This window comes from Coloeus monedula (assembly GCF_965178545.1).
Source record: "Coloeus monedula genome assembly, chromosome: 3".
NCBI lineage: Eukaryota > Metazoa > Chordata > Aves > Passeriformes > Corvidae > Coloeus > Coloeus monedula.
Genome location: NC_138783.1, coordinates 45,240,337 through 45,264,665, shown reverse-complemented (window position 1 = coordinate 45,264,665; position 24,329 = coordinate 45,240,337). Strand labels below are relative to the sequence as shown.

Here is a 24,329-nt window from a genome sequence, read left to right as displayed (position 1 = left end):
CTTCTGAATTTTGGGATAAGGTGGGGAGAAAACTCTCCTCTCTTAGGGTGCAAGAGACGAAACAGTTTCAAAATTTTTTCCTCTCCTGTTACTAAGTTATACTTTGCCAGAGAAAAAAGCAGTACATGAAAAACCACTGCAAAACCCCTCTTTTAATTCCCTTACACCCTCTTCCATCCCCTGTGTCCCTGACCCCTCTTCCCCTACGCTGCAAAACACGGCTGGAGCAGACTGCTTCTCCTCTCAGGAGGGCCATCATCCTCCTGGCTCACCTGTGTTTCCTCAGCACCCTGCCTTGGATGGAAATCCGGACCCAGTCCAAGGACCTTTCCAAAACCTTTTCTCCACTCCTTTGTCCCCCATTTCTAGCCCTCATGTTTTAAGCGCACGTGAAAACCCCTTCTCCCCTGATCTCTTTGTTCCCAGGGACAGCCCCGCCCCTGCCCCTCCCACTCCCCGCCCCTGCTTCCTGTTGTCCTGCCCCAGGTTCCCACAGTCATCCAGGAACCCATGGCTACCTGGACGTAACCCCAACTGCTTCTACTACACTCTCTCATACAGGAGCTAACCCTGGCTGGACACCCTTTCCTTATTCTAATATTAAGGATTTGTGCAAAGCAATTAAGGAGTTTGATATGCATAGTAATTATTTTAAGAGCCTCTTAAGTGCTACTTTTTGCAACTCACGTACTTGTACCTCATGATTTAATTACAATAATGCAAACTCTTCTCACACCTGGTGATTTTGTATTGTGGAAATAACAGTGGAAAATAATTTTATCTGATTTATTGCAAGTTTTGTGGCAAACTCCAGATAATTACCTAGACTTTGATAACAGTTATATCACATTAGACCTTTTGTCTGGTGACAATAATATGGCAAATCCTCAAAAACAAGCAATGCTTATCCCTCGTCCAGTTCTTACTGAAATCACACGTGCTGCTGAAAAAGCCTTAACATTACTACCATCTCAGACTCCTACATCTCATTATACCAACATTAAACAATTGCCAAATGAAAATATTATTCACTTTTATAACCGTTTGCACGAAGCTATCTTTTCCCAGGTCCCTAATCCTGACCTCCAACAAGCACTCCTACTCGAACTGCTCCAAGTGAATACGAATGATGCTTGCAAACAAGTCATCCTCACTCTCCCTTTGCACCCAGCTCCGACTGTTGAATCCATCCTCGAAGTCTGTACAAAGAAGGTGCAGCTGAACACAGCTGTTCCCTTTTTGAAAAAAGTGGGGATGGTTGGGGAGGTTGTGGAGAATGCTACGGGTACAGGGGAAACTCAATCGCGCAGTAACTTTGTATGCTACCGTTGTCAGAAAAAGGGACATGTAGCTCGCAATTGCAGAGCGATTATAACTGCTGATAAAAACTCTCCAAAGACTGTTTCCCCAGGTCAGCAGCAGGGAAACTAACGGCCCAGTGCGTCACAGTTCTGCATTCCGACAAAAACAGAGCTGCAGACAAAGCAACTTGGACTCCTGGACTCAGGTTTAAGGTGACCTGTGATGAAACACACCATTTCAACAACAACAAACAGACTGTGATACCTGTCTCATTCCAGATTGTGGACCACATGCCAGACTTTACATACCTTTTTGTTACTGGGGACACTCGGGAAACAGCTGCTGGGATAGAGGTTACACCCACACTCATGAAAGTGGATCAGAATGGGGGTTCTAGCCTAATTGTACAATGTATATATCCACCGTACTTTATGCCAAAGGGTCAAGTCATTGCACAGGCCATTCCACTGCCCAAATACCTGCCCACAGATGGTCACATCCCAGCCATCTGTTGGACTGAGGTTCTGGGAAACGATAAACCTATAGTAGAATGTAAGCTCCATCACAGATCACATAAAATCAGTATCATGGGAATGATAGACACAGGTGCTGATGTGTCGGTCATTCCATTTGATAAGTGGTCTGTGCAATGGGAATTGCAGTCTCAGGGCATCATACAAGGGATTGGAGGTACCCAAATTGCGAAGCAATCCAAAAACACCATTCAAATTGAAGGTCCTGAAGGACAAATAGCAACACTTCGTCCGTATGTCCTAGACACCAAATTCACCCTGTGGGGAAGGGATGCCATGTCTCAGTGGGGAACAAAAATTGATATCACCCCTAGACATCAAAATTTTCCCTTGCGGCTGCTGGAGCTGAGTGCCATCCACAAAAATTAACTTGGAAAACAGATGAGCCAGTTTGGGTTAACCAGTGGTCGCTAAAAGAAGAAAACTTAAAGGCACTCAAAACATTAGTAGCTGAACAATTGGCTAAAGGGAATATAGTTCCAACTAAAAGCCCTTGGAATATACCCGTGTTTGTAATACAGAAACCGGGAAAGAACAAATATAGGCTCCTCCAAGATCTTAGAGAAATCAATAAGGTTATTGAAGACATGGGACCCCTTCAACCAGGTATGCCATCACCTTCAATGCTCCCACAACATTGGCATTTAGCTGTTCTTGATATTAAAGATTGCTTCTTTCATATTCCACTCCATCCTGCAGATGCCTCTTGATTTGCATTTTCTGTGCCCTCTATTAATCGTGAGGCCCCCATGGATCATTACCATTGGCTTGTGCTTCCCCAAGGTATGAAAAATTCCCCAATTCTCTGCCAAGAGTATATTGCTGAAATTCTATCTCCCATCCGTGCCAAAGCAGAGAAAGCCATCATCCTGCATTACATGGATAATGTGCTGGTGTGTGCTCCCAATAATCAGTATCTTGAGCAGACACTTAACATGGTGATTGAGGCCCTAGAGGCCAAGGGCTTTGAATTACAACCTGAAAAAATGCAGAGAACAAGCCCTTGGAAATACCTCGGACTCAAAATCACGGAGACTTCGATCACCCCAACACCCGTCACCATTAATAATAACCCAAAAACACTAGAGGAAGTGCAACAGATCTGTGGGACACTGAATTATTTAAAGTCCTGGTTAGGACTCACTACAGAGGATGTAGCTCCTATTGCAAACCTGTTAAAAGGGGAAGGCAGTCCAGCATCCCCTAGATCCCTGACAGAAGAGGCAAGGCAGTCTCTCAGAAAGACACAAGAGATGATTTCCACCAGACAAGCACACAGGTATCAGCCCTCCCTGCCCTTTAAGTTTGTCATTCTGGGGGAGGTACCACGCTTTCACAGCCTCATTTTTCAATGGGACAAAGAGCAGAAGGAACCCCTCATCATAATTGAATGGGTATTCCTTCCGCTCCAACCTCCTAAAATCACCACACAGCCACAAGAACTGATGGCAAAAATCAACATGAAGGGTAGAGCAAGGCTCTGCACCCTGGCAGGATGTGACTTCACGTGCATCTACTTACCTGTAAGAACAGGCACATTAGATCACCTACTTCAAAACAATATGAATTTACAATTTGCATTAGATAGTTACTCAGGCCAAATCTCCAGTCATTACCCAAAACATACATTGTTTAATCCGGCATTCTCTTTCATCCCTCAAGAGATTCAAAGTAGAAAACTCCTCGATGCAATTACCATTTTTACTGATGCTTCAGGAAAAAGTAAATAGTCTGTGATCACATGGAAAAACCCAAAGATGCAAAAGTGGGAATCTGACATCAAGGTAATCCAGGGATCACCACAAGTAGCTGAACTAGCAGCTGTCATTAGAGCATTTGAGAGGTTCAAAGAACCCTTTGATTTGGTCACTGACTCAGCATATGTAGCTGGAGTAACTGTTAGAGCTGAGCATGCTCTCCTAAAAGAAATCTCAAACAAAAAAATTTATGATTTGCTCTCAAAGCTAATTTATCTGGTTTCCCACGGAGAACATCCCTATTTTGTCAGCATGTGAGGTCACATACAAACCTGCCAGGATTTATTGCAGAGGGGAATCGTAGAGCTGATGCTCTGGCTATGCCAGCAGACATAGTTTTATCAGCTGACTTACCAAAGCTCCCCCAAGTTTTTGAACAAGCAAAATTGAGCCATGCCATGTACCATCAAAATATTCCTGCTCTTATCCGCATGTTCCATCTGTCGCGGACACAGGCAAAAGCAATAGTGGCAACGTGTCCCAACTGCCAGAAGCTACAGCTTCCATCACTGGGCATGGGGGTCAATCCCAGAAGCATTAATAGTGGTGAAGTGTGGCAGATGGACGTCACACATTTCCCTGAATTTGGGAGATTAAAATACATTCACGTTTCTATTGATACCTTCTCTGGTGCTATGTATGCCTCTGCACATGCAGGTGAAAAGGCTAAGGATGTTGAAAAGCATCTTGTCCAAGCTTTTGCTGTGCTCGGTATACCTGAGGAGACAAAAACTGATAATGGCCCTGCCTACACCTCTCAGGAGTTCAAAAACTGTCGTCAGCAGTGGGGATTTTGATATTGGGGATGTTACAGGTATTCCTCACTCCCCAGCTGGACAAGGCATTGTTGAACGTGCCCATCAAACTCTTAAACGAATGTTGCTACAACAATCAGGGACCACTAAACTCAACTCACCCGTCCTCAGACTCAGCAAAGCGTTGTTTACCATAAACTTCCTGAATGGCACCTTTGAGGATCCGAACCCTCCAATCTATTGTCATTTCCAGAACACCGGAAGACAGAAACTGAAGGGAAATCCAGAAGTCCTGATCTGGGACCCAGAGACTCAAAAAATCCAAGGACCATACAAACTTGTAACTTGGGGATGTGGGTGTGCCAGTGTATCTACCCCTCAAGGATTGAGGTGGATCCCAGGGAAATGGGTAAAACCTTATGTCACTTCCTCAAAAGTTAAGGAGGTTAAAACTGCCTCCTGGAAGAGACGCTGTAAAAAGGATCCCGATTTTGTACCCTCATGTAAACCCCCTACTGCAAGTTTTGATGTTAATCCCATAAATTAAGTTGCACTGTTTTGCACTCAGGTTTTGCACTGTATTTTGTAAATCTTTGTCCTGATACCCCCTACCATAGATGTCCTGACTAACCCCCTGAGTTTTAACTGGGGAACTAGTCTAAAGACATCCTAGGTACTGTCAAGTTGTAGGGCCAATAGATTCCAATTATGTTTTGCACTGTTGTTTTGTTACTGTTCTATGCACTTTAAGTTACTAAGAGTTACAACCCAGCTTTAAAGAAAAAAAAATAGGGAATTGTTGCTGCCTGCTCCGAGCTTCCCCTCCCCCTCCCCAAGCTGAACCCCTTTGTTCCAAGCGCGGGCAAAACCAAATGTAACTCAAACTCTTTAGCAGTGTCTGACTGGCCGGTCACCCCGGGTCTGCCCCCAGTCCTCCCCTTTCCCCTTCTCCGAATAAAAGAGAGGACCAAGGCGGGGCCCGCGCTCTTTTGGCTTTGCAACTCTTTCTGCGAACATCTGTGTGCTTCTGTTTCTTTGAAAGCTTCTAATTGTGGGAAATTAAGCAAGCTAAGAGCTGTATTTCTCCCTCTTTGCTTCTGCTGGTGGTATTGGATTTGCAGCTACCATTTTGCCGCTTTTAGAGCTACTGAAATGCTGGATTGCCTGTGCTGGCCCTCTAGGCTGCTCGAGGTTTTCTAAGGCATTAAACTACTAGCCTAGCCGGTAAAAGCTGTAAGTATACCCCCACATACACCCACCCCAAAATTGTTCTGATTCATTCAAGCAGTAGGTGGACTGCCAGTAGGAGCTTGATTTCCAGATCTAGCTGGCTGAGTGAGCTTTAAAGGTCATGTCCAGCTTGAGAGTTCATATTCAGTAGGTAAATGGTTCAACCATATCTAAGCATCCAGCTTTCCCAAGATAATAATGCTATCTCTTCAGCTTGGGGCTTGTGAAAAAGATTTCTGGTGTACAGTCTTCTCTTCTACCTTCTCCTGACTACCACAATCAAAACTACTCAGATTTATGGTATTGTATAAGCTTGCCAGATGTTTGAAAGGTTCCCGTTGACTTTTGGAAAAGTACCAAATCCAAACTATTCAGTTTAAGTGTCATAGACCTGTGTCAGCTGGGTAAACACCAGACTGATAACTGACACTACTCAGTTTACCATTCCTTCTGTTGCCAGTTGCTCATGGGGATTTGCTTGAATTGCCATATTCTACTAAGTTGCCATTTTTTTTGTCATTGTCCAGCTGGCAACAGCTGCTGCTAGAAGCTGTGGGTTAGCAAGCTGTACCCAACAGAGATCTGCACTCTTCAGCCTCAGTCATTTCTACTTCTGCATCTGGGAACGTTCTATGATATTGCACGATGTGGGAACATTTTTGCTCAGACTCCTCACTGTTAGAAGACAACGCTCACATGAGGAAGTTGAAACGTAACTATCTTTGTCTTGTGGCTGGTGCATGAGTCTCGTCCAGCATTGTCTTGGGTTCCCACGATTGCTCACATGGATCACATATCTCCTGTGGGTCAGTCTGGGTTGGCTTCAGGTGCCAAAGTCTTTGAGCCCAGCTGTTAAAATGTAATAGGCAAGCACTTATGCTAATAGGAGGGTATGGTCAGAAAACCCTTATAACCAGTGCTCCTTTCCAGAGTGCTTATGGAAGTGGATGGTGGTCTCTGCTTCTTCCCCCAGTGAAGAGATAGGATGATATCACAGCCTGTTCCACATCCCACAGGAATGCTTCCCGTCCTGAATCTCACTTCCTGCCAGGGATGTTTTGAAGCCCACTAGGCAATCTGGAGGTTTCTGGCTGGGTATCAGTCAAGAAAATTGAGCAAAATACTAATTTTCTGTATAATTAAAAACCAATATGCCTGTATGACTAGCTGGCATTCCTTCTTGTTTTGGGGAAGGCTGGAACATGCCAGGTTGTATTCTAGGAGCACATATGCTCCATGGGTAGATAACACAAGGAAACAGACTAACTGAATGCTGATTGTCACACTCTTGGCACCAAATATAGGTTCAAGCTACTTAACAAGACTGCTGTTTTTCTCGGAGCCTTCTCCTTCCTTCAGATGCTGGAGAATGTTTCTAGTCCATTTTTAAGAGAGTTGAATACTCTCAAATCTCCCCACGCAATGGACATGTTCTCCTGTTCTGTCCTTTCAGATGTTTATCTGATGGTCATCATGACTTCAGAATGCTGAAGGAAATTTAATACTTCCTTGAGGCTTTGTCCTTTGAAAGTTCTTCTTTAGCCCAGAAACAAGAGTGTTCTCCATCCTCCTACTGACCTCAGAGGCCTTTCAGAAACGCTGTACTTCAGCGATTTCAGGCATCTTGAGCAGTCTAAGTGTTGTAGTTTATGACACATAGTTGGCAGTAGTCAGAGGTTTCCATTCATTCATTCCAACATCAACCCTTTTAGGGTTAGACAGGTGTGATTTCTAAGATACTGATTTCATACAGTATTGCATTCCAGGAAACTGTTGAGGAAAGAGATCACTTAATGACTCTTGACCTGATTGCATTCTTTTGTGTGATAGTCAGGCCTACCCACTTGTATTTCCTGCATTTTGTGGTTTGATAGGACCATGAGCAGTTCCTGTTCATATTTCTCAGTCTGTCCAATGTCCTGAGTCTTCATGAAAGAGTTGGTGACAGGAACTGCTTGCCTTTGTCTTTTGCATGTTTCTCCTCTTTGCTTTGATAACTAGCTAATAAAAATAGAACTAAGGATGCAAATTCTTCAGTCTCTATGGTTCTCAGAAGCCTTTAGTGGATATCCAGAACTTCTCAGATCTGGGGTGATCATCAGGATACTCACATAGGTGTGATAGGTTGGACTTGATGATCTCAAAGTCTTTTCCAACCTGGCTGATCTGTGATTCTGTGATTCTCATCAGTGTCAGCTTGCTTACTGCCACACAAGCATTGCTCATTTACTGTTGTGGTGCAGTTCCTGACATCCTGATTGGGAAAGGCTGCCTTATTCTTTCTTGATTATGTGGTAGTTGATGGCACTAAAAAGTCTACTAGATGTATATGTCTGGCTAAGTGACTAATTTCTCTTTTTGGTTCATGTATGATTTCAGTTCCTCTCTGGTGCCTCAACAATAATTTTTTTTGAGATTCCTATTGGAGCTGATGGAAACTGGGTCTTTCTCTAATTCAGCCAAGGTCTACTTGATTGCCATTTTACCATTACTACCAGTTAGCAGGTTCTCTGGCCATCTGTTTAACATCTTCACAGCAGGTCCTGAGGTCAGAGCAAGCTCTCAGGGTTTCATCCAGTCTTGAAAAACCCAGGAGATGGAGACTGCACAACCTCTGTGGGCAACCTGTGCCAGTGCTTGGAGGAGTGTCCAGTCTGAACCCCTAATTTTAAATTGTGCCTGTCTATTACTGTATCCTGCAGCCATAGGGAGGAGAGGAGAGAGGATCCAGCAGGCAGGAATTGTGCAGCAATATTGATTTATTTAATTATTTTACAAACTCTTTTATAGACTTTTTTCTTCATAGTCTAACTGGACAAAGGATCAGCCACCCCTTGGGGTGATTGGCTAAAATACTAAACATCCATTGTCAAAATATTTTTCTACTGTACTATAAACATAGTTCTACAAGGTCGCAGGTGTTCATCGTTTATAGAACTTCTGCTAATCTCTTTGTGAGAGAGAAAACTATCCCACGGGCTTAGAAAGAAGCAAGAAAGTTCTTGCTAGCAGCAATATTGTATCCACACCTGTCATCCTTTGTCCTTATGCTGTGCAACAACCATAAAGAGCCTGTCTCTGTGTGCTGCTCACTGACCTCCTCACAGGCACTGCAGCAGCACTGAGGAGCTGCTGGTAGGTTTCCCCAAAGTCATCTCTCCTCCAGGCTGAACAAACCCAGCTCCCCCAACCTCTCCCCACAGGACAAGTGCTCCAGGCCCCATGGTTTTGGTGGCCTCTGCTGAAGTTGCTCTGTTTTGTCAGTGTTTTCTTGTACTGGGGAGTCTCAAACTGAATGCAGTATTCTGGACGCAGTCTCATGAATGCTGAGTAAAGCATATTAATTACTTCCTTCAGTCTACTGTTAATTAACTTTCAATCTGTTAACACAGCCCAGTCTGTTGTTGGCCCTCTTTGCTGTCAGGGCACACTGCTGGTTCATGTGCAACTTTCTGCCTGCCACTACCAGGAGTTCTTGGAGTTCGCAAGGCTGTGTTGTTGCAAGGAGCTCTTCCTTCTGAGGTGCAAGATCTTGCATATGTCCTTGTTAAAGTTTTATATTGGCTCATTCCTCCAGCCTTTCTAAGGGCAGTCTTGCCCTTCAGTGTTATCAGCTGGTCCATACTACTCTAGCTCCCACTCTTACCCAATTTGATACCATTCACAAACTTTATGAGCATGTTTTGCTAAGCAGTACATATCTCAGGACAGATTCCTGCAATACTCCATTTTTATTGGCCTCCAGGTGGAGTGCAATCCATTAACCACTGCCTCTGAGCCTACTTGTCCAACCCATTTTTTTGTCCATCTAGTTGTCCAAACAGACAGACCCTAATGTCCTAGCTTTGATACAAGAATATAATGAAAGACCATGTCAATTGCCTTTCTAAAGTTGAGGTAAATGATATCCACTACTTTCCTATTTTTCACAAACAATTATTTAATCACAGAAGGCAACGAGGTCAGTTAGACATGATTTACACCATGATGTACCCATCGGAGACCACATGCTGATTGTCACAATCACTTCCTTATTCCTGTGTCCAGGAATTTCTTTCAAGAGGACTTGCTCCTTAATTTTCTCAGGGACAGAAAAGAAATTGGTTGGCCTGTAGTGTCCCAGATTTTTTTTTTTTTGACCTTTTTTGAAGTTGGGTGCAATATTTGCCTTCAGTCATCTGAAGCTCTTGTAATGACATTGGTGCATTGACTGACCTGATGTTTAAAATGCAGTAGAAAGCAAACTTGCAAGGGCATGCTAGTTAGAAGTCCTTCCTGTTGCCCGTGACATCCTTGGAAGTTTCAACTGGAGCTGATCTTTGGCTTTCCTGACACCATTCCTACATGCCTAGGTGGTGTTTTGTAATTTCTTCTTTACAGCCTAAACACAGGCAGCCTTGCTGACCTTAACCAGGAATTTCTATTGAAATGTAACTTTTCACTCTTATTTTCAGGTGTTTCAAATTATTGTGAAAGATATGCTGAAGGAATGAGACTTGTTCTGAACACCTTTGGGCCAGTTCCAGAATTTTCAGGTGAAACTGTGCAGAAAGTCAATCAGGTAAATACCAAGTTGATAAAAACAGTGACCTTCAGAACAAAGAACATTAGTTTTTATTTTAACATTTGTACTATTTCAGTTTACTGCTGGGGTATCTGTAGCCTGTATTTATTATGTGAATGTGTACTTTGAGGAAAAAGGTCAGTACAGCATGCGAGTCCTTTTTGAAAGCACTTGGACATACATCATGGGAAAGTGACCTAGCAGTCACATTATTACCCGTAATATTATTACTAGTCAGAGGAGTCAGCTGCTAACAGCTGTGGGTTGTTGGCTTTAAATCCTTCATGCTATTCCTTACCACTTCTCTCCTGTGTCCTCTTATAGTATTATGCTCAGCCTCCTTCCCTGCATGAATATTCATCCTGTGTCTTCCTCCTACTCCATCTTCCTGCACAAACCCGTAGCTTTTTTCCTTCTGGGTGTTCTTTTTATACTTTACAAACCAGAGTTCCAGTTTGTAATGTGTACAAATGCATGTTTAAGATAAGCATGTGAGCAGTCTGGTAAGGTTCCTTGCACATTTAAAGATAAAACGTGTTTAAGTGCTGTTCTGGATTGGGATCTAGTTTGTTTATTAACATTTCTAAGCCCACAGTTTCTTTACACTCACTATGTAGTAATTTTGAAGGACCATAGGAATCAACTGAAGTGTTGTAATTTCCTAACTCTTCCTTTTCAAAGCTGCCTTTTTTAATGATTCACTAAAGAATGTTAGGGGTTGAATAATTTCTGATCAGCTGTCAGAGATTAATTCCAAATATGGAGGCAGTCTGTCTGGAAGATAGCATTTTGTGTTCCTATTTATGTTAATGCAATTTGAGGAAAGAGATTCTTTTATGCTTAAACAACACAGACTGCTTATAATAACAATCAGTAATAATTTCAGAGTCATTCACAATCAGAAGCTTTTAATTGGTATGAAACAGTTTGGCTTTCTTTATAGAAGGCTGGATTCCACTTCACCATCTGCTTCTCTGTCTCTTTATTACCTTCAGTGCCAAAGATAGGCTTGCAGGGATCCTCTGTTAATCACTAAACATTTCTTATCTTTCTCCTCCATCCCTCCCTCTGATTTTTTTCTGGAGTGACTGCAGCTTGCCAGTCATTGGTAGCAGGTCCAGGTTTTACCCACTTTCTCAACACTTGCCTTTTAAGCCTAAGACCTCAGCTACTATTTTGGCAAAGACGACCTTGTGGTCTGCATCTGCACTCTCAAAACAACTTCTTTGTCTTTGGCACTTCTAAGACAACTTTGACTGTGCACTCAGAAATACTTTTTTCCCCTGAGTTTGCTGTGTGTCTTCCCCTGTAATTTTTATTATAACTGGTATTTTTAAAACAAAATGTTTTTAATAAACATGATATCCTTCACTGCATTTATGGTGAACTACACACAGGAATCTGGTTCAGAACACATTTTCAGCAACATAAATTGCCAGGTTGCCTCTTTTCTACTTAATAAAAGGTTATCATTAAAGAGACTAGACAGTGGCTGTTTGGAGCAAAATGAGGGAAGAAGCTGATGCTTTGTTGTTTCTGTAGTCATCGTCATTGCCACATTCGGGATACAATTATCCAAGTGGGAGCATTTTTCTTCCCATACAGGTTGGCTCTTTTCCAGTCACTCATGTAAATAATTAGTGACCTCTTTCTTGTGATAGTCTGCATTATAGTTTGTGTGGATGGTGACTTGGTCTGACACAGGGAAAGCAGAAAAACAATGCTGGTGAAAAACTTTTCACTCAGAACATGAAATTTAATCATCTTAAATTTTCTCTTCCAGGCACTGTCTGAAAAAATTCCAGTTGTTCCAAAAGTCCTGGATGCCAGGAGAAAATGGAGAGATGAATGTCTCACTGGTCTTGCCAAACTGAAAACACAAATGAAATCTGACTGAGGTGCACGTTGTCTAACAGGAGAGACCAAATGAAGAGCAGATCTTCATCAAAAAGCAGGAATTTTGGTCATGCAGAAGAGGAGACTGGATGGGCAATTAATGATACATGGAGACCAATGAAACATTTGGTCCAAATTTGCCAAATTCATGAATGACTAGAAACAGTTATTAAAAAGTTCAGTTAAAATTTACCAAATTACTGTATAAATGCATTAAATGTGTAAGCATTAAGTAGCTTTAGCAGCGTTAATATTGTGCAATGCCAGAACACAATCATGTTTTAAATAATGCATTTTTCAGCTTGCTTAGGAATTCAGCACTTGAACAATATTTGCTAATGCAGGGATCTGAAACAGGCAAACATCAGCTGTTTGTCACTGGAGAAAATAAGCCCTCCCCCACCAGTCACTGTGACAGTGAGGTTAATTTGTAAAGCAGTGACTGCAGATAGGAGAAGGTTGTTTTGAGCAAAGCGTGAATTCACTGGCCAGCGAGCTGAGACCTCAGCAGCAGTTAAGGGTCACTTCAGTTCGTTTCTGTTACTGTTTCACAATGTAGGGGAAAGAACTACTCCTCCTTTCCCTCCCCGTGGCACTTCTGTACCTGTATGGTGATCTAAATGTGAGTAAATAGAGAAGAATTCCCCCTTCATCCCCTCTCCCTGGTTCTGTAAGACTTACCAGAGACCTACTTGGTCTTCAAGACCATGCACTTGATAGCTGATGGCTTTGCTCACTGATGTTTGATGCTGGTTGTTGGCATTGCTGCATAAGTACGTGCCTGATTTTATGACTTGTCTGTGAGAAATAAGAGATCTTGATTCAGTTGCTGGTTTGGGAGACAGTATGGTGTAGTGCATCTGTCTGGGCTTTCTCCACAACCTTCCGAATGATCTTGGGAAACCAGTTCACCTCTCTGGTGCTGTGTCTGTTTTATACATTAGCTGAAGCAAGATCTGCTTCTTTAAGACTCAGCTGTAGTGATTGTAACAGCTGTAGCTGAAGGAACCCAGATATCTGAGTTGGAACTAGATGATTTTTAAGGTCCCTTCCAACCCAAGCCATTCGATGATTCCATGATCTGCTCTTTTGGTCCCCTACAGAGGGAAGGATGCAGTGGCTTAGATGTAGCATTTATGCTTAACTGCTGCCCTTTCCTCGGGAGATACAACATCTCCACATAGAAGAACGCAGGATACACCTGGAAGTAGGATCAACCTCAGGTGCTGCAGTGGCAAGTTTTGGTCCACTGCAAAGTGTTACGAACATCTGTATTCTGTAATATAGTTGGACTTTGATCTTACCTGGAACCTTGGGGCATTATTGTTAATGCAGATAGTAGGAATAACTTGAACAGTGCAACATACCCACCGTGCTTGAGTTATGCAGTTCTGAATTGACCAGTGCTAGCTGGTCATGTAACTTCACAGTACAGATGCAGAAGTTTGAAGCTGTCATTCTGCTAATTCTCATGGGGTTTTTTATAGAGGATGCAGTACACAAACAAGCTGTTGTTTAGTAAAGCTGTAACTTCACTAGTTACCATTTTGAGCTTAGCAGAAATGTCTGCATGAACATACCAAAGCCTCTTATTTGTGCTTAGGTCACAGTAAAAGAGACATATGATAATTTATATTGTTTGACACAAGTGGTGGGCCAAGAACACATCTCTGGATGTTAACATAGGATGGGAGGCACAGTGCAGAGGTTGTCCTGTGCTTCTTTAAAATCAGTGGAGAGAACAGAAAATTTGTAAGCTCAAATTATTTTATCCCAATATAGACTTAAAATTGTCAGGTTTCTTCTCTTGTTTTTTTATTGCCACAGTGACTGGCTCGACCTGCATTTAGATATCTGGAGAGGTCAGTCCTCACTCCTGAGGCCTTACTAAGCAATAGTAAATTAATTATGAGGTTGATTTCCTCATTTTGTGTGTGGTTTTGCGTTTCAGACAAGGCTGAAGAAAGTTCTGATTATTTTCAAGATTTGACCTGTTTTTCTTGAGGGCATATGACATTGTCATAACTAATTAGCTTGCAGTGCTTCTGTTTACTCTGAGATTTTTTAAAACTTGATCACGTCATGAAATATTTGCTGCCATCTTTATTATTTACTTATTAATAAAGTGTTTTAATGAGGAAGGTATTAACTTGTGTGCTCCAGTGTGATTGATGCTTTAGAGACAGCACTTTGTACAGTGAACAGCTGCTCCACAGGGTTACAGCAGATCTCACCTTGGAACATCAGGTCCCACACAGGTTTACAGCTACAAGTTGAGGAGGGAGGGAGGGAGGTTCTTGACAAAAAAGTGTATTTTAGCTGACATTTGCATAGGAGTTCCAGCCTCCAGGAGACACATTTTGCCCCATGAGGATTAGTCAGGCAGAGGCACAGCTTGTCCACAGAGGTGGTGTAGTCTCCAAACCTGGAGGTTTTCACTGACTGGATAAACCCCTGAGCAGCCTGGTCTGACCTCAGAGGAGCAGGAGGTTACAGCAGAGACCTCCTAAGCTCCCTCCTGGCTTGCTTTTCCTGATTCCAAGTTTTATTTGATTCTGGATAATTTTGTATCAGAAATGTTGCTCCAGACACAGTCAAATATTTATTTTGTTTGATTGTCAACAGAATGAGCAGTAGTTAAATGTTCAAGCAACTATTTTATGGTAAACTATGAGATATTTTGAAATAATTTGTCTTGTGGTTTCTTTCTTACACAATTGCATATTTTAAAATACTGTATTTTTTTATTCAGGTTACACCTATAGAATTTTCTAAGGCCCTGTCTTTTTTGCACTGTGTTTTTCTCTGTTTCACCAATTCGGTATTTATTGTTTTCCTTATTGCATGTATTTTACTGTAAGTTACTGCTGCGTATTGGAAGCAGTGTCCAATGTGTTCATACCAAAGTGTTTGATTTCATGCCATTAAAAATAAAACATCTATTATGTGTGAGATAGGAAGAAGGAGAGATGCAGGGAAATACTCACCTGCTTCACTGAGGGAAGTCCAGTACCTCTGTTTCTGAAATCTCTGAGTGTAATGGAGTAGTTTGCAGCTTGCAAAGCAGCTGTATTAATTTACTTTCCCTATTCTGCAGTTGTTTCCCTGTTCTTCTGTTAAGTCATGCTAAGTTTGAAAGTTAAAATGTGAGCATTTTTCTGATTGCTCTATTATCTAATTGGAATTGTATTAAACTGTTATCCTATCTATACCATGTTTTAGGCAGAGTGAACTGCGCTTCATTAGGGAAGCAGGAAAAGTGCTTGTGGTGCTTGTATAAAAACAGAAAAACATCATTTTGGGACAAACTGATGTCGCTGTCAGTCTGTTTCTCGAAAGATGAAATCTGCTGCCAGTGCCATGTCAGGATTGCTTTGCCATAGCATGGAGTTACAAAAAGGTGTTTGAGAACCTGTAACTGAGGTGCCCTTGCAGGGATGGAGATACAGAAGACAGGAGCTCTCCATGAGAAGAGGAGCCCAGCAGATGGGAACCTACAATTACTGGAACTGTCAGGAGGAAAACCAAATGGTCTGCTTTCAACAGCCTACCAGGCCCAAAGGGAGTGTTTCGCAAGTTAATTTGGATCTAGTTAGAGTAAACAAGTGTAAATGAATATGTTTGCTCTAGCTGCCTGCTCATCTGCTCTGTTCCCTCAAGCTTCAGTGTGAGAGTGTGTGTGCAAGCACATGTGGGTGCTATTGCAGAGTGGAAAGACAAAAACTGACCCCAGGGGAAAACCCACATTTGGTTTGGTAAGGCTTTGTATGTACCAAGCCAACAGCCAAGGATTTATTCTTTTCTGTGATTTCAGAAACAGAACGGAGTTCCTCCCTTCAGCATGTTATTCAGAGTTAAGCAGGGGTGCAGCTTCGAGCACATCACTTACAGGGACTTACCCATGGACTGGTATCTGTTACGGTTCATTTTTCAGGTCAAACCTTCTTCTCTAGAAAGGCTACACAAACCTCTTCTTCTATTATAAATGGGAGGTCATAAGAAACTAGTAGTGTTCTAGTTTTCTACAGAACAGTATAACTTATTTTCTTAACGTATTCAAAGAAATGCTCCATGGGGTTGCACATCCCTCAGCATTTTCCCTTCTCTCTCTCTGATGATCTTTGTCCCTTTAGCAAGGATGGATTGCTCTTCACCAAACATTTAAATGGAGACATGCTTGGAAGAAAATAGCATTTACTGTGCATGAGATTTCTTCTTGAACATGGGTGTGAAATGGAGATCTTAACACATGGCTTGGTAGACTTCTTCCAGGTACTTGGATTTCACATCTGTTTTCACAAGAAGCAGAGATGTGTAAGATGCAGAATCATCCAGAAACTTGTTTCCTTTTATCTGAGTAGAATATAGTCTAACATGGAAAAGTTAAGAGTCCATAGTTCATGTGGATACAGGGAAGCTTTGTGCTGAACTTACTTTTTTTTAAAAGATTCTATACAATAAGAGCTGTAAGTTGGATGTTTGATCTGTTTAGCATAAGCCTAGATGATGACACTGGTGTAGTTTTAAGAGACTGCCCAAGGCCTCCATAAGGGTCCAACACCTCTGTGTCATCACAATGGAGATGTTTTCTGATAGAAACATTAAAAAGGCTCTGTAATTTGAAACATTGGGAAAACTTTCCTTTCCATTCGCGATGTGTTTAAACTTTAACATCAGGTCTTGGACTAATTTTTCCAATACTGTAATGGTACCTACTTTCCACATCAAGCCATGGTTGCTTATTCTTGGTCTGCTTAAACAGGTAATGCTCCTAAGGAATACAATGGAGGCATCTTCTGGCAGCCCAAGGAGAAAGTGATGAGGCTGGAAAATCCTCACTGTGACTCTGATATTACTGAAAAAATGAGGTTGTTGTTTATGAGTCAGTTTTACTCCAAGCTGTGTTGATGTGGAGCTTGTTTTCTTTCTTTTAAGCCCTACTTAATGGGGTGAAATCTGCATACTAAGTCCTTAGGAGTAATATAGAAAGTATTTCTGTGCAGTTAAAAACACATTTCTGGAATTGCCAATAAAACACAAAGGCAGCAGTCACAGAAGTGTGTGGTTTTGCGCATTCCAGAGCACCTTGCAGCCACAAAACCAGATTTCCTGATACTACTCAGCAATGACATTTCAAAGCCATGCAGTAATGGAAAGATGTAATTTTGCCATTCCAAACACACAGGCTAGTGGGGACAGCAAGTTGCATAGCTAGGTGATTTCATGGAATGAGCAGTGCCTGTTGTCCATGTTGTACTGAAGTTTATGGAGTAGCATGAAGTCACATTTTGTACTTCTACAAACCAGAAATGTTTCTGTTTGCTTTTGATTTTCCTTCTTTAGAAAGAAAAGTTAACTACAAACATCATCTCCCCTCTATGAGTATCTGTTTCAGTGCATAGTAAAGGGTGATTACAGAAGTCTGAATATAGCTTCAATTGCTGAAAGAGACATCTCATATTACTCCAGTGTGTTGTTTACAAAGCAAAAGCTACTAAAACTAAGGATATGACAGCAGAGAAAAATGGAAAATACAATTTTTCTTATCAATAGGAAGGTATTATTTATATTACTGCAATTAAAATCAGATTTAATTAAGTAGTAAACAGATACTATGCTTTAATCTGATCTGAGTGTCCTAATAGCTTATTATTAGGAAAACCAGTAGATAGGGATTGATGCAAACATATTTAATCATCAGTAAAAGTGAGGTAGGTGCATGTTGGTTCCACTATGTGAACAGTGCTTACTGCACCTGAAAACAGCTTTTGGTTTCAAGGTCATTCTTATAAAAATTACAGTCCAGACTCCTCTGGAGTGTGCTGCCATAAAAACTTGCCATGACAACTGTTCAGACAGTGGCCACTGACTGTAGCCTCAGGTAGTTACTGCTATGTCCACCCTGTTGGCAGTCCTGTCCCCATGACTATGAAGAGCAAAAGAAAGTGTAATTTCCAGCCGCCTCTCCTGTAAGCTGCCAGTGAGTTTCTTGAATGTTGCCAAAAGGACTTTGCTCCGACACCCTGCTGCTGGCTGTGCTGGTGCAGGTCAGTAAACAGGCAATGTGGGCAGCCTTGCCCACAGTCCTGGGTTTTGTTCAATTTCTTAGGCCAGATCAGTCTGTGCTGGCCTCCAGTGTGGCTTGCTGCCCTGTTTCTGTAGCAAAAGGGTTTTGGCTGTACTGCCTGTATAGGTCAGTCTGCCCAGCTCATGGGAAGCCAGCCACAGCCCGCTGCAGAGCTGGAAATGGATGTTAACAGCTCATCCTCATTCACCCATTTTCCAGGCTAACAAACTTGGACTATTCACCTGTAAAATATTTTTTTTTTCCTTCCAAGATAGTTTACCTGTAAGAGCTGATACTCATATGCCCTGGTGCTGTGTTGGTCCAAGCTCTTTTCCATGATCCCTGCTGCAGCTTTTCCGATTTTCCCTAATGTGGGTTACCACCAGCTGCCATCCACCTGATGACATTACTTCAGTCTGAGGAAAGATGGAGAACTTTCCATGAGGTAAATATTCACCTGTCAGCAGCATGGGGCTCTTTTGCAGGACCTTCCTCTGGTGGTTGTGTCAAAGGTTCTGAAATTCGTGTTAAAACGTAGAGGTGATGGATGCTAGAGCCTACAAGAAAGGCTTGAACATGGCCAAGCTCATGATTTATGAGTAGTACAAAAACCAGATAATTTGGAAGCTGCCTAATTAAGGCAATGTTGAGAGACTTCTAGAAAAACACATGATTGCTTTGTTTATAGCAGGAAAGCACCAAAACCAGAATAAATCTCAGCTACCATGGGAATACTGGTTTGTTTAGCTTTAAGATCACAGCTGTTCCTTACTTTTGCCAATGCTCAGTGAGCTTATTTTCAATAGTAGCACTGGAACAGTGTTATTCTGGTGGCTTCTCATCCTTTTAGCGTGCATTTCCTCAAGAAGTTTCTCTGAGGGAAGCAAAACCTCGTATTTTCCAGCTCTTATTTTTAAATATATGATCCTTTGCATGATTTCCAAGCTCATGTAGCCATATGGTTATATTCTGCACTTTGTTCTTTTTCCTTTTTTTTAGCTTTTCTTTGAAATGTCCATTCACCATCCACCTCTCTTTCCACATTAGTTTCTTCTGATGACCCTTTATTACTGATGTTTCTCAGCTGCTCAGAGGATCATCTTTAATTTCAAAGCTACAAATGAATAATTAATTAATTAATTAATTAATTGCTATCCAGATGTTGTACCAACCTCCCACTCCAGCCTCTACAAGCAAACTCTTTGTGGTGACTACTGATTATTTTCACTCAATAGATGGGATCCAAACTCTGGATCTGGCCATCTGGACCCTGCTTCATTGTGGCTGGTGTCTTAAGCGCCTGTTTTGATTGTTCCCCTGCAGCACATTGCAGATCCCCAGGCACAGCTCAGCTGCCCATTGGCAGCATCTCCTCTGACTCACATTCCTCCCAGGACAGTGCTGTGTGCTGCAGGTGCAGGAGTGCAAACCAAAGCCTTTTCCTAATCCTCTCTGTTGACAGTGATGTTTAACTTCTACGATTTAATCTCATGATAGGTTCCAAGATGAAGCTGCTCCCTATTTTATGTCTGACTCAGTATTTATCTGTCAACTCAGTGCCTGCTCAGATCATTGGTGATCAACTGCTCTGTGAGCCTTAAATCAAAGTTACTGGCAGAAGGCCTTTTTAGACCACAGGGATTTTATGTTTGGATCTGAAAGGCACAGGGCAGTAGAAGCAGGACCCTTGTGGTCAACACAGTCCCTGTAATGTGGGTCATTATATTCCTTTTTTAGCATCACAGAGCAGCTCTTCCAACCCCTGGCTCCTGCCTGTTGCCTTTTCAACTCCTTGCATCCTCCCTGAGAAGCAGAGACTCCACACAGGTGATGTGTGTTAGATGTACCAGTGCTCACTGGTGTAGCTTTTCTGAGCCCTCACTCCCTTCAGCTCTCACTTCATATTCTTTCTTTATATTCCCCAGCAGTGGGATACATTTTTGCTGGTTTCCAGGCCTGTTTTGCAAATATTGTCCTTCCAGTCATGGTTTTCTCAAGGAGACCTTACTATTATTGTTACTTGAACTATTATTTTCATGAGTTTTTTAGTGGTATATCCAACAATTTTACCTGGAAAAGCTCTTATGGCAAATCTGTGACAGCTCTTCCTCTTTTTTTATTCCTTTTGTGAGTAATTATGAAATGCCTAATACATGCTTCTACTTCTGTTAATCTTTTCTTGGTTTGGAATGGAACCAGGTACAGTTCACACAATTCCACCCTTGGCTAAAATCCCCAGTTTACATACCTGAGAAAACCTCAGTAACTAGGTGGAGAAAGTATAGTCTCCACAATAAAAACATAAGCTGACTTAATGAAGGCAAATTTATTAGGGAAAATTTTATGACAGTAAATTTTCACCTTCGGCAATAATCTAATACACAGCACAACAGATAGCACAGGGCTGAACAACACCCTCAGCACATCCCAGACAGAGGGAGGCTGCACTGGGGGATCCTCAGATCTGTGTCAGCATCTCCCTTCACTGCCCAGGAAGACGGGCAATGCTCCTGGCCCTCTCTGTTTCTTTCTGCTTTGTGCCTTGTCCTAGCAGCCCCCTTTTTTTGCATTTGTACCTTTTTACAGTTCCTGCCCTACTACCCTGTATTTTATTTTTGTTAATCCATGCATGTTTGGAGGTCCCATATGGTCTCCCTCATTTTCCAGTTGCCCACTTAATGCTCAATTGCATCTTTGCATTCCCATTTTTTCCTCGGGGGAGGCCAGCAGTGCTCTGGGTCATGCACTCTCCCAGGGGAAGAGGATTGGAGGTGGCAGAGGGAACGGCTGCAAAAGCTACACAGGAGCCTGATCTGAGGGTGGCACCTTGGCAGAGGTCACTTACTCAAGCCATGTTCTCAGCCCCGAGCATGGCAAGTAAAAAATCTTGACTGGGATCTGATCCCCTGTCAGCCTGAGACAGCAATAGGCCAAGCAGATTTATCACCTGCTGCTCACACTTCCACATCTCCTCCTTCTGATGCCCATGATTTGGGCTGACAGTTATTTTAACTGTTTGCTTGATCTTCAGCTTTGTTCCTTTTTGTGGGCATGGAGACTGTCTTCACATACTTATCTACCCTCTTGGACTCACTGCTTATGAAACAGATTAAAAAATATTTTTCAAGCTTTTACAAGGTTGTATGAAGCTCACTGTAGCTGAAAATACAAGTATCAAGAGAGTTTGATCCACAGCTTAGATTTTTTAAAGTCTTCCTAAGTGTAAGTTAAGCAACTAAACAAGTTATTTAGTTGCAGAGGTCTTTGAGTTCTTTTTGGAAAGGACTGATACACATCTCTTGGAGATGATGCAGATATAGTTAGTACAAATCAGAGATCCTTGATCCCTATAAACATGCAAATTAGAAACAATTAAAATATACAACAGGGCCTAATGCTTAATATAAGCATACACCCAATGCTCATGCAGCCACAAATTAGTTTATCTAAAGAGACCAAGAGGAAGATGAAGAAAAGGGTGGGGTGACACTTGATCACAGTAAGCAGAGTCTAGCTCTGAGAAGGTGGTTTCCAAAGGGCTATTTTGGGAGCATTTTAGGTCATTGGACAAAGAAAAAAAACCCCAAACCCACAAAAAAATCCAGCCCCAAACTTACTGTAAACAGCAAGACAAATACTCAAGGAAGCAATCCAAGATAAAGTGGTGGTGGGCATTGCAGAAACATGGTAAAGCTACACAAACAATACATAACACGATAATTTCCGGTGGCATATGAGCAAGCCAGGGCTGCTGAGACATCCCCATTGCACAAAGTGATGAAGAAATCACAAGAGCAGATACCCATAACTTTTAGAAAGGGGAAGTTGTGAAGGAAATAGGAAATAAAGTCAAGACAAAGGGGTGTTGAAATAACCAGGGGAGGAGGAATCACTGTCAACACTGAGGCTGTGACAGATGAGAGAACAGGAGACGGAAACAGGACATGCATGTGAAACTAGTGGGGAAAGGCCACTGGAACATCAGAAAAAATCTGCAAAACCAGGAGAGTGCAAATAGCTACCGACTGGCAGGTTTTACTGCTCTTTCCTGATTTTGTGGAAGGTCACCTCAATGCTTTCTTAGAGATATGATGGGAGTCAGTATTGGAGGCAGCCTTGGTGAAAGTTGCCGTCAGTGGATTCACATCACTTTAAAGGCAGCAGTGAGCAAGGAGGAGCCAGTCAACCCCAACAGCTGGGCAAGGAGCTGGGGATGCCATGGGCTGCTCATTCCCTGCAAGAGGCATCTAATTCAGGAGGCAACACTTTACAGGGTAAACCATGTCATACAGATACTCAAATGACAGCACTGTCATAAAACAAAATGAAGGTTTCAACAAGATCGCAGTTTTTTCAAGAATTAGCAAACATTCAGGCCATCGTCTGAGGTAAGTGCTAAGGGCAGCCAAAGAGTTGAGGAGCTCCTGTGCTTCTCATTTCCATGAGCAGCAATTTGGCATTTAGGTACTGGGAGAGATATTCCCACTGAAGATGTGAATGCTGTTCCTTGGTCACTGCATGTAAGACAGTATAAATAGCAGACATATTTAAATTAGTGACAACACTCTCCATTATTCTGCAAACATCAGTTCTTCCACCTTAGATTTACAGCCTCTCATCTCGTGTCTTCATTTAAGGCAAAGGGCAAAATGCTGTCAAGCAGGAATTAATAAATAACAGACAGATGCCATGTTTGTAGGAGATGGACTCTGCACCACTGACTCCTCCATGGATGATAACCAACAGAGATGTGGACAGACACTGGTACATGGACCCATTCTTTGAACCTCTCTTTGGTGTCCAAGTGCAAATGTCTCCAATCCTGTGTGTAATGGGTCCATGGATGTCATTCCATGGAGTGAGGATGGCTACAGCTGGCAAAAGGCTAGGTAAATTAAAGATGTAAATTTGAAAAAAACGGGCAGATTAAAAGGATTGGTTGTAAAACAAAGTGAGTATGCTGTGAGATAAAGGCACATAATGGGCTGCAGCTGAAAAGATTATAATGGTGATATATAAAGAATGTCCTGAATTAATCACTTCCTTTGTGTAAGTATTTATGTTTTGCAAATCATTATCACTTAGCAACCTACACTGCCATTTTTACTTTTTACAGACTTAAACTGTTTCCTGGGGGTATTATCTCTGTCTGGCTCAGCAAAATTAAAACAGTATCTCACTTAACACTGTTTATAAGTAAATGGAAATAGTTGGCTCCAGATGTGTTATGAATTGTGCTTAGAGAATTAACATGGTTTAGACCATAGAAAGTGGGGCATATTTGCCGTTCAACACTTTCTTATAGAGCAGTAATCTGTGTTTAGCTTTATGGGTCTTATCAAATGCTTGTTCAAGCCAAGTCACAACTCTTGCCAAGAATACTTAATGCCACGTTTGAGGCAATGAAATTGAAACCAGGAGGAGACCTGGCAGGATTGCTGGGTTCCCCCTCGGCACTGAGACACCCCCCCGGCAGGGAGCCCTGCTGGACCCCCACCACAAGCACTCAGTGCAGTGCAGGGAAACATCACAGCAAGGTTTGTCTAAGGACTCCTGAAAAATCTTTCTGGAAAGGGATTCTCCAGCCTCTCCCCACACTCCACACCTTCTATATCTTGGAAATGTTCCCTAGTAGGTTGTCAAAGCACTCTTTGTTGCAGAAGGAAAACTGATTTCTTCATGTCTTTGTCTACACAGATAATACAAAACAATCATCTCCTCAAGAAGGCTTTATGTGTTAGAGGATTGTTTCCATCTCCGTTCCTAATATTCTTTCCTTGGACTAAATGAGCCATGTTTTTCCTTTTGAATCCCTTGGTGTATAATTCTCTTGATTCGTGTGCTCCTTGAATGCTTCTCTCTTCATCCAGGTCTGCAAGCACCATGTCCAGACCAGGACCCCGCACTCCAATTAATTCTTTCAAAGATCTTTAGCCTCTATTAAATCACACCATATCAATGCTCAGTTCTGTTTTAAGAGGAGTAAAGATGAGGCTTGTCTTCTCCCAGTCCTCAGACTGATTTGCTGCCATGCCAGAGTGACCCACACTGGGCTCAGTGGTGACCCCAGGCAAACTCTGGCACACTCAGACCTCCCACCTGGGCTGCCTGCACCTCTTGCCCTTCCTTTTGCATGCTGTTATTTTCAGCCCTGTCTAGATGAGCAAAGAGTGAATCAGTGGAGGACACAGAAGTAGATGACAAGTGGCTTTGTCCTTCTCTTCC

General features: G+C 42.2%; 1 protein-coding gene across 1 annotated transcript in view; it reads left to right on the top strand.

The window, feature by feature from the left end:
- The window catches only part of CRYL1 (crystallin lambda 1), a 57,581-nt gene extending 43,399 nt beyond the window's left edge, over positions 1-14,182 (top strand). The window contains exons 7-8 of the mRNA XM_082278800.1: positions 10,032-10,138; positions 11,925-14,182. Of these exons, the coding sequence (XP_082134926.1) occupies positions 10,032-10,138; positions 11,925-12,038 (221 nt within the window). The 3' untranslated portion in view covers positions 12,039-14,182. The remainder of the gene's footprint in view (positions 1-10,031; positions 10,139-11,924) is intronic.
- Positions 14,183-24,329: the final 10,147 nt, after the last annotated feature.